Source organism: Emydura macquarii, unplaced genomic scaffold, assembly GCF_026122565.2.
Source record: "Emydura macquarii macquarii isolate MOO-44397 ecotype Brisbane River unplaced genomic scaffold, CSIRO-AGI_Emac_v2 contig_2948, whole genome shotgun sequence".
Lineage (NCBI taxonomy): Eukaryota > Metazoa > Chordata > Testudines > Chelidae > Emydura > Emydura macquarii.
This window is the reverse complement of record NW_027133085.1, coordinates 3499624-3514701: the sequence shown is the minus strand read 5'-3', so window position 1 is coordinate 3514701 and position 15078 is coordinate 3499624. Positions and strand designations below refer to the sequence as shown.

The following is a 15078-nucleotide window of genomic DNA, read 5'->3' as shown; positions in this document are numbered from 1 at the left end:
ACCCCCTTGCTGCCGAATCCCCCCCCATTTGCCGCTGCTGAGAAACCGTGCCGCCGCCGAGAAACCGCGCCGCCGCTGACCACTCCCCCCTTGCCGCCGCCAAGAAAGCCTACTGACACCAAAAGTCCCATCCTCCCTGCCGCCAAAAACGGTCAAATGGTGGCAGGGCTTCGGCGGAGGGCATCGATCCCTCCACGCAACCCCGCCAATTTACCGAGTTCTACCCTGTCAATTTACCCGAGTGTTAAACTGTAAAAAAAAAAAAAAAAAAAAAAAAAAAAGGTTGAGAACCGCTGCACTAGACCATTCTGCCTTTTCTAGGCAGGCTAAATTACAGATATATAAAGCCATCTCTCTCTGCAAGACTTCTGTCTGTCTGATTTCTCTTGATCCCTGCAGTGCTTGAATTGGGATAGTGAGGGTGCTCTTCATCCCCTACCCGAGTTGCATTCAGCACAGATATTCTCCCCTTCTTATTTTAATGATGTGATCATCCTCTTCCTCTTTCTTGGTAAGGGGTTTGCAATCAGATGTAGGACAAGTAACAAAACATAATTTACTAGCCTTCAAATTATGTTTTTCTCCTATTCTTTCATTTGATTCTCTTTCTCCTTTCATCTTCCTCTTTCATTCTTTTAAATATGTAACATTTTCTTCCCCTTCTTTTTCCATTGTTTTCTTTCTCCTTTTATTGTTTTCCTGTCCTCCTTGCTTTCTGTCCCCTGGTTTCTCTCCAACATTATGTTTTTTTCTCTGTCATTAGCTTCCTCACTGCTCCCTGCCCCTCATTCCCCTGGTTTGCACTTACCCACACGTTCTAATGACTTTTCAATTTTCTTGATCTCTCTTGAAGGAGCACAGTATATATTTTCTGTCTGCTATTGCTATTTTCTGGGTGGTATCTTCAATGGATACCCTAATTCTCACACAAATGCTGCTGGTTGAGTCGTCCTGTCCCAGTTCCCCACCCTTTCCAATCACTAGGAGTGAAAGTGAGGAGTGGACCACATCAGTAGGGAAGGGGAAGAACCACCGCCTCTGGCAGAAGCAGCAAGGGAAGACATGGCCATTTTTTGAGCTCTACATGGCTGCTAAATAAGTGGAGGGCTGTGATGCTCTCCACAGGGCACCCAGAGCCATAAGCCATAAGCAGCAGCAAGAGTGAGTTTTTCTGGGACTTAAATTATGTGTCAGCTCTCTGCCACACCAATCTGTCAGCCTCACCAGCAAACTCCTTGAGCCTCTGCCAGCCTTAACGTTGCCTTGCAGGTAACACTCAGTGAACCCCAGTTCCTGAATGTTTCCCGAGACATCTCTGTGTAGTCCACGGTCCCTCTCACTGAACACTCACAGAAATTAAATTTACTGCCCCCACAGAGACAGAGCACATACCAGCCTGTTGGTTTAGCTAAGGACTCTCACTTTACTTCATTAAACAGCACTGAAATGGTTTATAGTAAAACTAAGAATAAATGTATTAATAAAGAACTTAGATTTAAATAATATTAACCAAGAGAAAAGGAGACAGGTATGGTTACAAACAAAACAATATAAAACACACTTTCTAGAGTTCAAGACTTAACTTTAGTAAGCTACAACTTCGTATAAACAGCTTTCTTGCTTACATCAAGCTACCAGCATCTTCCACCCTTCGGGTAGGAGAATCTAAAGTTCACAGAATGAGAGGGTGCTGGCCCTTTATCCTTTAACTAGAATGGAAAATACAAAGGTAGGAAAAAGACAAAATCCGTTGTCTTTGTCTCAAGAGCCAAGAAGACTAAGGATCAGAGTCTGGTGTTTCCCTGGGTGTGCTCACCAAGCTGTTTCTTCTACCTCTTGTTAGCTTGATTGCATTGTTTACCTTATATGTAAATGTACTTTTTGTCCTCTGCCTGTAATGAAACCAGGCAGACAGGTAAATCCACACTCTTCTTCAAGTGATTGCACATGTCCATTCTACTATAAACATTTGTGTGTTTCTGTACATGGTTGTCATTTTACCCTTAGCATCAGGGTGGCCTGAGTGCCCGCTGCTGTCTCATGCACATCATGCAGGCATAAAAGGCCAAGCTGCACCAGTCTCCCTCATTTCCTTCCTGCCGCCTTTGATGGTTGTTGAAATTCCCTGTCCTTGCTTCTGCAAGCTTCTTCTCAATACATGTCTAGAGAACCCATGTTTAGTTTAGTTTAGTTTAGTTTTGTTAGTAAAATACAAATAAAAAAGTTGTGTGGTTTTGGCACCCAGTTTGGATACCAGCCCTGATACTGGAGATATGCTGTGCTCTTTGGATTTCAAGGCCTACCACTCTTGCGGCAAGGCTATGCCTGATAGTGACCCTCACCCGAGCTGCCTTAAGTGCTGGGGGGAGCTCATGTGAGTGACAAGTGTGGCATTTGTAATGACTTTAAGCCCGGTTTGAAAAAAGACAGGGCAGCCAGGTTAAAATGTGTGGTGATGGAACTGGAGCTATAGCCTCTACCTTAGTTCTCTACCTTGGTTGAATACCAAGGACCTCTGCCTCCATCAGTAGTGCATCTCTAGCATGATGAGTTCCAAGAAGCAGATAAGTGTCACTGGTACTGAAGAAGAGGCATTCGAAATTGGACTTAGTACTGGAGTCATCAAAAGATTTGAAGAGGATGAGCTTCTCTATAAACTCTGGAGTGCCTGCAAAGAGGAAGTACTCCCCAGAACACACTTCTAAACAAAGGTGTTCGTTGACTTCAAAGCACAATGTGAGCCTGTCAAAACCAGCTTCTGAAGCACTGTCATCAGCAACTTCTCATGCCACAGTACTGCAGAATGTTTTCCCTATACTATCTACTCCAGAGGCATTTGAAGCTGCGAGAGCATTGTTGAACCTCTCAATGCCGTCCTCTCCAAAGGTTCAACAGACTCGCCTCGCACCAACCAGCTCCCGAGGTACCACCTCCAGCATCTTCACCTCAGCACTAAGCAGCTTCCCTGGACATGGTTGTCAGGATAGGAGTGAGGCTGGTACTGTCCAGAGGAGAGCCACAGATGGTATCCCTGGCTCCCCATTCTTCTGAGCTTGAGCTTGCTTCTGTGGTACCAACAGGTTTAGCACTGCCTTGGTCTTTGTCTCATCAGACTCTGAAGTGGAATCCTATATATCCCAATCTAGCCATTCTCCTCAGAAGGAATATGTCACCTGCCTGCCCTGGTTTCTGCCTCCATATCAGCAGGGAGCCTATAAGAGGGACATTTGGGCTATTTGTAGTTGGGATCTGGGACTGTACCAGAGGCTCTTTTGAAACCCATGGGGTTTCCCTCCCATTCAAAAACATCCCTACAGCCATCTCTTTTCTGTCTAAAGGATGTCAGAAGCATCATTGCCACAAGCACCATAGGGTTGATACCGAGCCTGGCACTGAGGAGAGTCGTGATCCCTCTCACGAATAGCCACAAGAGGAGCAGGAATTGAACCAGCTACCTATTAGCATTCTCTTCCTCATTCCCAGATGAGGCAATTGTAATGGAGCCTATATCTTTACCTTTGGATGATTTTAAGACTCATCAGGAGCTGTGGAGGAGGATGGCTATGGCCCTAGATATCCATCCAGAGAAGGTCCAGGAAAAATCCGACAAGTTGGTGGACATTCCGACATCTGCAGCTCCAGATGGAATAGTTCCACCAATAAATGAGGCTATCATAGAGACTACCAAGATCCTCTGTCAGGCCTCCGACTGAAAAAGGGTGGAGACACAGTACTATTTCCATTCTAAGGGGTTTGAGCACCTGTATAACTATCTTCCTCCAAGCTCCCTTATAGTGGCAGTAGCCAATGAAAAGAAAAGTAAGGGACACCAGGTTTCATCCTCCCAAAATAGAGGACAAGAAGCTGGACTAATTTGGGAGGAAGCTTTATTCTACAGGTGGATTACAGCTTCATATTGTAAATCAGCAAGCTTTGCTGGAATGCTACCATTTCACCCTGTGGGATACTGTTTCAAAGTTCAAAGACAGGTTCCGAGATGAGTTGAAATGAGCTCCAGACTTGAAGAGAGGGAGGCAAGCTGATCATCAGAATAGTACTACAGATGATTCTCAGTGCAGCAGATTCTACAGCGTGTAACATGACCTCTGCTATCACGATGAGATGGTCATCCTGTTTACACTCTTCTGGCCTCCCTCCAGAGGTGTAACAGACAGTTCAGAGCTTCCTTTTAAAGGGCTCTCACTCGTCTCAGAAAAAACAGATGAGACTCTGCATAGTCTCAAAGACTGTAGAGCAACCCTGAAATTCCTGGGCATTTACACTCCAGCAGGGAAGTGGAAGGCATTCCGCCCTCCTCAGTCTCAGAATTTTCAGAGGTTTGCCGCTTGAGTCCAAGAACTACCAAGGAGAAGGAACAGAGGTTACCAAAGATGCTCAGCACTACTATCTGCTTTGGCTGTACTAGTTCCTCAAGGCAGGTGGTATCTTCCAAGAGCTCATTTTGATGGGCAGGTCAAGGGCAGTCTGTCAGTTCTGAGAGTGACATCTTTTTCTTTTCCAATTTTTGCAAATTGCCTGTCCCACGTCTATCGTGTTGGGCCCACATCACCACAGATCGGTGTGTTCTAAGCATGTTAGAAGTGGGATATATACTTCGTTTTGTTTGTACCCCATCTTTCTTTCCCCATCCCTTTCAGGGACTCTTCTCACGAGAAAGTATTTGCAAGAGATACAAATGCTCCTCCTTGTGGGAGCTATAGATGAGGACCCTCTTTTGGTCAGGGGGAACAGTTTTACTCTCAGAATTTCCTGATTCCAAAGGTAAAAGGGGATCTCAGACCTATTTTAAATCTAGGGTGGTGAAACAAGTTCCTAAATAATAGAAGTTCTGGATGGTCACTCTAGCTTCCATAATCCCTTTCCTGGAGTTGGGGGACAGTTATGCTACTCTCAACTTAAAGGACATTCATTTTTATATGATAGTTCATTAAGGCCACAGAAAGTTTATGAGATTCACCATCAGTGGCTGCCATTATCAGTTCACAGTCCTCCCCTTTGGTCTCTCGGCTGCCACTCATGTTTTTACAAAGTGAATGGTGGGGGTAGAATCATCCCTCCGGATATTAGGGATCCATATATTCCTTTATCTGGTCAATGGGCTGATGTGTCCAGCATTCCTACAACCTGATCCACCTTTGTTGTGCTCATCTTGCTGATAAACACAGTCAAGTCAGTCTTGTCTCTGCTATGGAAAACAGAATTTATTAGAGCAGTCCTGGACTTGACTATGGCCAGGGCCTTGCTACCACAGGCAAGGCCCATTCTGGACTTCAAGATTTATCCTCTCACAACAATGAGAAGGCTGCTGGGGCACACGGCAACATGCCCTTATGTGGGCCAGTATGCTAGACTGTGTCTCAGACTCCTGCAGGGCTGGGTGGCAGAGGTGTACTCTCCAAGAAAGCACCACGTAGACCATCAGCAAAGACAATTTAACTTGCTAAGTGAACAGATTTTCTGCCTGTTTGAGGCAGAACGGGTTCTACCCCATTCTTGCTTTTATTCAGCATGTGCTGGACTATTTTGTATCTGAAACATCAAGAATTAGCAGTTAGCTCAGAAAGGGTACACCTAGCAGCTATATCAGCATTTCAACCTCCTGTGGATAACTGCTCCCTTTTTTCCAACCCAATGGTTGTAAGATTTTTAAAGAGCTTGGACAGGAGGGTTCCACACATACAGAGCCCTGTTACACCTTGGAGTCTGAATTTAGTCTTAATAAAGTGGATGGGTCCCCCGTCGATTCTCTAGCGATATGCTCTCTGTTACACCTTTCATTTTTAATTGCCATTACATTTGCAAAGAGAGTAGGAAAGTTGATGGCATTAGTGTCATGTTCTCCGTATATGTTCTTTTGCACAGAAGACGCTTAGCTTTGTCCCCATCCAAGTTTTCTTACAAAAGTGGTCTCCTCTTTTCATATCAAATAAGTAGTTTTCTGACACAGCTACTTCCCTAAGCCTCAGAGTAATAAGGAAGAGAAGACACTGCAGACGTTGGAAGAGCATTAGCATTTTATCTGGAACTGATTAAATTTTTCAGGTCTTTGTCTCAATTGTTTGTTGCATTTGCAGACAGAACGAAGGGCAGCCTGGTTTCCAGGCAAAATATTTTCATGGATATCTGATTGTGTTTGGCTATGTTACCAGTTGGTTAATGAGGAGCTACCAGATAGCATACTGGGTCATTTGACTGGATTCCAAATGGCCTCTGAGACTTTCTCTGGTTCATGTGCACATATTAGACATTACAAAGTGGCAATCTGGTCATCATGTCACACACTTGCCTTCCACTATGCAATCTCTCAATAATCTAGAGACAGTACTAAATTTAGACAAGTGATTATCATCCCCTATTCAAATGGACTCCAAACCCACCTCCAGATGTGACTGCTTGTGAGTCATCTGCAGTGGAATGGACATGTGCAATCACTTGAAGAATTAAAAACACTGTAAAATTACTGTAACTGTTCTTTGAGATGTGTTGCACATGTCCATTCCCTGACCTACTCTCTTTCTCTTCTCTATTGGGTTTGTTCTGGTAGGACGGAACTGATCGGGGCCTGAGGCAGCTCCATCTTTATGCTTATGCCATGTGTGTGAGACAACAGAGATTGCTTAGGCTGCCCTGATGGGTACTGTTAGGGGTAAAAGGTCTCTGACAATTGTGCACTGGAGCACACAAATACCTAACATGGAATGGACAGGTGCAACAAATCTTGAAGAACAATAGTTATGGAAAGGTTAGTAACTGTTTTTTCTTTTGTCTAAGGCAGGTTTGTTTATCCACTGCTTCCAAAACATATTTTAGGAAACATTTCCAACACACGTACATAATTTTTTATACACAAACTATACATACATCACATAATGTTATTCGTGACCAGTTCTTATATGATACCTTATAAGACTCTGTTTGCCTAAATATCCAGACAACAGTGTGAGTCTGCCCTTTGCAAGTTGGCATAAAGGGGCTATTAAGGTCTCAGAGGTTTTTGTTGGTTTTCTTCTTGTTTTTGCTGTGGGACAGTTACAATATTAGATATCCAAACCCAGGGTGAAAAAACCCTGCCATTTCAGCAATAAGTTACTATAACTCTTATTTGCATATCATAAATTAATATCTCTCTATGTTTGTGTGTGATGAATGGTATAAATGATTGGGAGAAAATAAACTTTTTATGCTTTTTTTTTTTCTTCAAGTAGTGTGTTCATGCTGTATAATTATTTATTTTTCTCTGAAGATCAGATTGTGTGGAAATTCTCAAGAAATGTGGAGACCAAAATAAATTTCCTGAGGGCCACACAGCTGAAAGCATTTGTGAACTTCTATCTCCAACAGATGACTTTAAGAACTGTATCCCTTTGGATACATATCTTAGTGAGTATCAAAATATCTGTGCAACTGGGTTGGAATGAAAAATGCTTTAAAATTCTAACCAGTATTTCATTTAAAAAAATGCAGTCATGAAATTGTTGAGCTGAAATTATTTCCTCTAATATATTGGACCAGAACCCCAGCATGGATTCACTTCTGTGGCTTCAGTGTATGTACATTGATTTATACTGGCAGAAAATCTGGACTATTGCATCTTAATATTTATGCTTCAAATATATCTTCAAAATAATAGTGTCTTGTTGATAAGGTTAACTAGCCTGTGTATCAGAAAGAACCCCTTCACACCCAAAAGTATTGAGAAACAAGAAAATCAAACATGACCCCGACATTTCCTTACTTAACAAAAGGCATCTGTCTCAGTTTCAGGGTAACTGCATCTATATTCCCCCCTCATTTGTCCACAGCAGCAGTATACAGTCAGGTCCCAGGCCTCCAGCCACCACCTGTCTCTGGGTAGAAACTTGTGTGCCACTACCTTCTGACCAGAAATTTGAGGATGCGCAGCCCCCTGCCATACATTGTGATATCCCCAGCAAACCAGTCTGCCTAACAGCCAGCACCTGTGCTGTGCTTTCTTTCTGAGGGCTATGACCAGTGAGTGCCAGTTGTTTCAAGTTACCACACAGCTGTTTTTCAGCAGAGTATATTTATTACGGTAAAATCACACAAAGAGAAAACATACACAAAACAATACATGGATTTATACGCTTACTAAACATACCAGAAATTGTCCACGAGGCCCTGGTAGGCCAAAGTCTTTGCAACCCTTCAGTAAGAGTTGGGGCTGCCTTTGGAACAAAGGTCCTATCTGTTTGCTGAATCAAAAGGAAATATCTGAGTGGGGTTAAACTCAACCTTTTATACCAAAAGTCTTGCTTTGTCTTCCAGCCTCCTGAAAATAGGTAAAACCAGTCCTTCTCCCTATCCCCCAACTGGTCAGTCTTCAAAATCTGGGTATCTGAATTTGATTCCAGATTCTGTAGGGCATCCCCTCACACACACTCAGGTAGGTCAGAAAGACACTAATGCACATCATCTATATTGATACAAAGGGCTATGAGTTCTTTACAATTCATATCATCGGGCCCATCTTGATACAGTTGGGTGGTGGGTTTTTTTTGAGGTTTTTGTGCTTTAAACATAAAACACAGTATGTGCATGTGGTTATAGTATCTGTTACAGCATCCTCTTCCCATCATTCCTAGAAGTGGTGCATTAAAGATTCTGAGATGCATCTTTCTCTGTTTGAGTTACCTCTTTCACATGTCTCTCCTTTCCCCTTTCCTTTTTCCATTTATGCAAGGAAGTCATTACTACAAAGTCAGAGGGAAACTGAGTTGAATCTTAACAGTTTACCAATGACACCAAATTGTCTTCAAGAAACAATGTATGCTTCCAATTCATCTTCAAACTGTCTTTTAACAACCCTGCTATTGCTGTCATGGGGTTTCTATTGATTAGAGACTGCCAATCAGTCCCAATTTGTGTTTTGTTTTGTAGACAATATTTGTTTGGGGAACAAAATAGATTAAACACATTTTTACTTCTGATCTAGAATTTGGGTTAGGGTTTCCAGGAGTGATGGGCTTAATTTGTTAACTCATTTATACCTTGCATCTCATTTCAAGCTTCTACATAAGCTTTTATCAACAGTGGAGAATGAAAGATTTCAAGAAATTATATATGGCAAAATAAAATTCTATTTTCAAAATAGAAAATGCCATGCTTTATTAGAAAAATTATGAACCTCATTATTATTTAAGTCACTGCAGCTCATCTGTAATTACATTTTCAGGTCCGAGTTCTTTAGGTAACATTGTGGAAGAGGTCACACATCCATGTAATCCAAATCCTTGTGCTGCCAATCAGTTGTGTGAAGTAAATAGAAAAGGATGTCAGTCTGGAGAACCTTGTCTTCCCTATTTTTGTGTTCAAGGTAAGAGGTTTGGGCTGCTGTTTACACTTTAGCTGTTAGTTATACATGAATTGCAGAGGTTGTTTTAAAATGTGCCAGTAATACTCCAAAAGAGGAAAAACTGTTTTAGGATTGTCATGGCTACCATATTTTTTCCCAAGAAGAAGGGTTGTCTTCTCAATTTTTTTTAGCATTCCCAAGAATTTCTCACTTCCCTTTTTCATTTTTCTGTCTTCCCTCAAAAGACATATGTTAAGTAATTTTCTGTCCGTTAGGAGATCTGAACATTTTATTTCAATTTAGAATAAATAAAAGTGCCTTTATGCAGGTTCTGAGCATCATGCCAGTAATTTAAAATTACAAAAATATAATGCAATACCAATCAGCTCATTCCTTCAGCAAAGAGCAGCACACAATCAAATACTAATCCCTCCCTACATTGACCTGTATCTCCATTCCTCTACTTTCCTTCAAAAGTCAGGTGAAACAAATGGACTCTGCAGCGAGTCCCGAAAGTGCTCAGATATCGGCTATTTCAGACCAGGGTATGGAGAAACTTCCAAGAGCCCTGGGGGACCTTATGGCAAACACCTGACAAGTCTCTATAATATTGAGAGTGATCTAGTGTCAGTGCTTTCATTAACTGCTATTCTAACTATATTAGAGAAAGGTGATGTCTCAAGTAGGCTGGTCCCAGGCCACAGAAGGCTTAATAAGTCAAAACCAGTGCCTTAAAGTCTTTCCAGAAGCTCACAGGAACCAGTTCAGGTCCTAGAACACAGGTGTCAGGTGCTATCTATAGAATACTCTGCTTGCCACTCAAGCCGCTTAAAGTTGAGATGTAGCCTCATATAGAGTACATTGCAGTAGTTGAACTTTGAAGTGACAAAGACATGGATGATGGTAGCAAGATCCTCGTCTAAAAGATAAGACTATACTCATAGTTGGTAAATTCCAGAGGGGTAGCTGTGTTAGTCTGTTTTTAGCAAAACAGCAAGAGTCCTGCGGCACCTTAAAGACTAACAAATTTATTTGGGCATGAGCTTTCGTGGGCAGAAACCCACTTTGTTAGATGCATGAAATGGAAACTTTAGTTTGGTAGGTATATATACACATGCAAGGATGGATGAATTACATCACAGTGAGAAGGGCAAGTGTTAACGAGGTAAATAGTTGGTAAAATGTCTTTTTGTCACCTTTTCTAGCCAGACTCCCAAGTTATAAACCCAGTCACCAATTGTGGCTGAACATTGTCAATCTTACATCAGATATCACCACCATTTCTTCCAGTTCCCTTTAAAGAGGCAGGAGTCAACCGGTGACCTGGAGGCTACTTGTGCCCCTAAATTTTGTCCCTCCAGGGCAACTGTGTTAGGAAAATATGTCATCTAAGAGATACACACAGATTTAAAAATTGAATTTTTTGAATCGGTTCCATTGCTACTGGGAATAAGCAGAGGTTATCACCTCCTCAGCTATGCCACACAATATCCCCCTGAAGCCTCAGGAGCAGCTCTGATGTGAGCTGTGAATGCTCTGAACAGCTGCTGTTACTTTACTCCTGCAGCTGCTCAGCAGTTTCCCTTGTTGACCATCTGCTATATCACAAAGGAAGGAAGAGTAGTTCTCTGGCTGGCATCCCTGCTGGGCTGTGGGAGCCCTGGAGGGAGAATGGATAGGTGTTTGAGTGAGCCTAGGGAACAAGTTAAAAGTACTGATTGTGTCCCCATGACCTTTATGAAATAGTATGTTTGGCCGTCAGGGTGAAAAAGATGGATTCCATTGCACTGGACTGACTTTGTTACAAGAGAGTGATTCAAAGTGGTTGATATAGGAGCAAACAAATCCATAGCTAATGGAGACAGAAACTGTATTTCAGAAAGTCCTCAGAAGATTCAAATGTGACTCCATGGCTTTAGTTTAGTAATTAATCAGTTACTTTTACTTTAAAACAACACCCCGCACCCAAATTTAGTTCTTCGTATTACTGTCCCTGTGTGTGCACCATGTTAGGTGTGCTTGCATCCTCACTCACTTTCAATCAGAGATTTGTTCTTCAGCAGTATCTTTTGGTTCATGCCCGCATCCTTCATTTCCTTGAACAAGGATAAATAGGGAGGGCCAGATTTATTGTCACTCCAGTTCTTCTTTGAATGCTTGCTCATGTGTTTCCAAGTAGTAGTCGCGGAAGGTTTTTCCCCTAGTAGTACCCGTTAAGTCAGTGCAGGCACAGAGGATAATGTTCATAGGAGCAATCCTAGATGCAGTCCAAGCCAGAGCACTGCTACCAGAGTCTCACTTCCAAACCATTTGCTCCATCATATGGAACTTCAGCTGCTTTCCCACCTCTATGGTGCAAAATTGTTTGAAATTCCTAGGCCACATGGCCTCCTGCACATACATGGTCCAACACGCGAGACTGCAGCTCAGACCTCTCCAGTCCTGGCTAGCGTCAACCTATCATCCAAACAGAGACAAGCTAGATAAGGTGGTCTCACTTCCCTCTCTGGTCATTGAATCCTTTTGGTGGTGACTCAATTCTCAACTAGATTGCACATGGGTCATCTTTGCCAGACCACAGTCTTTGTTGTCCTGGTTTCAGATGCGTCTGCGCTGGGATGGGGAGCTCATGTATGGATGCTCGGGACTCAAGGCCTATAGTCCCCAGCCGAGCTGTTGCTCCACATCAGTGTCAGGGATCTGAGAGCAGTTCGTTTAGTGTGTCAAGCATTTCAGCTCACCTAGAAAGAAGCAAGTGTGTATCAGTCATGACGGGCAATACAGCAGTGATGTTTTATGTAAGCAGACAGGATGGAGGATGCTTCTCTCTTCTGTGCCAAAAAGCCCTCAAACTGTGGGACTTCTGCATCACTCACTCCATACACTTGGAGGCATCTTACCTTCCTGAATCCCAGAACGAGCTGGAGGACCCTCTCGGCAGATCCTTCCACAAGTACGAATGGTCCATTCACTCGGATAGCCTGAGTGACATTTTGCAGCAGTGGGGGGGAATCCCCACGTGGATCTGTTCGTGACGTGACTCAACAGGAAGTGTCAACCGTTTTGTTCCTTCCTGAACCAGTCTGGGCTTGATTGCAGACACATTCCTCCTTCTTTGGAACGCCATCTGTGTTATGTGTTTCCACCGTTTCTGCTCATTCACAGGGTCCTACTCAAGATCAGAAGGGAAAAGGCATCCATCATACTGATAGCCCTGGCTTTGCCCCAGCAGCACTGGTATATGACACTGCTGGAGCTCTCCGTGGCCACCCTGATGGCCTTGCAACTGGTACCAGACAGGGCTGCATATTTGGCCAAGTGGAAGAGGTTCTCCATTTGGGCGACTCAAAAAGGCACCTTTCCAATGCAAACCTCGTTGCCTCTCCATTTAGACTACCTACTGCACTTGAAAGATATAGGATTGTCTGGATCATCTATATAAAGGTCCACCTAGTGATGATCTCTGAATTCCACCTGGGAGTGGATGGTAGATCAGTCTTCACTAATCCAATAGTGACCCACTTCCTTAAGGGCCTGGACAGGCTCTTTCCTCAGGTTCGCTGCCAAAGACCAGCTTGGGACCTTAACCTGGTGCTCACCAAATTAATGGGCCCTCCCTTTGTGCCCTTAGTAACCTGTTCGCTTCTCTACCTCTCGTGGAATGTGGCATTCCTGGTTGCAATCACCTGAGCCAGGAGAGTGTCTGAATTCATGGCTTTGACTTCTGATTCTCCATACACGCGGTTCCACAAGGATAACATGCAGTTACAACCCCACCCAGCTTTCCTCCCAAGGTGGTATCCCAGTTTCACACAAACTAGGGAATCTTCCTACCGGTGTTCTTCCCAAAGTCACATGCCAACAACAGGGAACATAGCCTCCACTCTCCAGATGTCAGGCGGGCACTAGCTTTCTATGTAAAATGGACGAAACCTTTCCAAAAATTGAATCAGCAGAAAGGATGAAGGGTCTCCTGATGTTGTCACAGAGAATCTCATCATGGATCATCTCCTGTATCAGGACTTGCTATAACCTGGCAAAGGTGCCAGCCCCGGCACTGACAGCACACTGACAAGGGTCTTTGTTTCCTTGGCAGCTTTCTTGGCATAAGTCCCTATGCAGGAAATTTGCAGGGCCACAGCTTGGTCTTTGATCCACACATTCACTCCACATTACTCAGCAGGCCAGAGATGATGCAGCATTCAGCAGAGTAGTGCTCCAGTCAGCATTCTATGAGCTCCGACCCCTCCTCCTAGGGAGTCACCTACTTGGAATCGACATGAGCAAGAACTCGAAGAAGAAAAACGGTTACGTAACTGTTGTTCTTCAAGATGTGGTGTTCATGTCCATTCCAAGACCCACCCACCTTCCCCTCTGTTGGAGCTATCCGGCAATAAGGAACTGAGGAGGCGGGAGGGGTCGGCAGGGCCCTATATACAGTGCCATGGAGGTGCCACTCCAGAGGGTGCCTGCACTAACCAATGGAGACCGCTAGGGAAAAAACCTTCTGATGACTGTGCATGCGGCGTGCACATACCTACTTGGAATGGACATGAGCAACACATCTTGAAGAACAACAGTTATGAAAGGTAAATAACCATTTTTCCCTTCTCAAACACTTGCATTTAAAGAGAGCTTTGCGGTGTTCACTAGCTTATCTTCTAGCTGTCCGTATCTAATTTTATTTTATTTTAGTATTCTTTATTTTTCCCTGGGCAAAAGTTTGCCAACTTTGGACTTGGATGCCAGCACCTATTCTACCACTTGTACCGACTCATCTGCAAGTACCAACTATATTAGCTCATCTACTGGACGCAGCATGATACATCTTCAGAGACGAACATATCTTTCCAGGATTTGACTATCTTTCCCTTCCAGCCTCCATCCCTTGTTATGTACCCTGACAAGGATAATCTGGGAATTTAGCCATCATCATCCCTGCCAACCGTGGCAGAAACAACCCGGGGTCCCACTCCCTATACATATACCTCACCATATTGGGCATTCTAGAACCACTGTGCCCCCTATAATGACCAATTTTACAGGGTGCCTTTATGTGAAAAGGCCCGCTGAGAGGAGCAGCTTCCAGGCCCAGAAAATCCCTTCCACAGAAAGCTCCACCTTCTCATGGAGACTTTTCAGAGGACCAGGAATGAATGGTTGAGGAGGAAGCACCTCCTTCAAATAAATTCTTAGCATCCCCAAATGAAGCAGTCCTGTCCCCTCCATCATCCTGCACTGATGACTTTAAAGTTTTTTGGGATTTGATGAAGAAGGTAGCTGAGATGTATAAATTCCCTTTGAGATGGTTCAGAATCCCCAGCATTCCCCTACCAGATATTTTCCACACTCCATCTCAAGGCAAGCTAGCTTTGCCTGTTCATGATGCCTTTTTGTCACCAGCCTGTAACATCTGGCAGACACCTACCACCATTCCATCCACATGCAAGAGGACTGATTAAAAAGTACTATGTTCTGGCCAAGGACTCCAAATACCTTTTATCATAGCCCGTCTCCAACTCCTTTGGTGGTTGATGTGGTCAACAAGAGGAATAGGTAATTCTGGCTGAGATTGACTCCTCATGACAAAGAGCTCAAGCACCTAGATCTTCAAGGACGCAAGGCCACTCCTCGGCTGCATTACAATTCTCATGCCCTGTTCGCAAAGTATAATCACATCAACTACTCAAGGTTTTCAGTTTCTTGAACATCTGCCACAAGACCAGAAGGATCATTTTCAAGCT

The 15078-nt window shown here is 43.6% G+C and overlaps 1 protein-coding gene across 6 annotated transcripts in view; it reads left to right on the top strand.

Annotated features, from left to right (window-relative positions):
• The window catches only part of RECK (reversion inducing cysteine rich protein with kazal motifs), a 138185-nt gene that overhangs the window by 82628 nt on the left and 40479 nt on the right, over positions 1–15078 (top strand). For all 6 annotated transcript variants that reach the window (XM_067569862.1, XM_067569863.1, XM_067569865.1 and 3 more), the window contains 2 exons: positions 7265–7401; positions 9215–9355. In XM_067569862.1, the coding sequence (XP_067425963.1) occupies positions 7265–7401; positions 9215–9355 (278 nt within the window). The remainder of the gene's footprint in view (positions 1–7264; positions 7402–9214; positions 9356–15078) is intronic.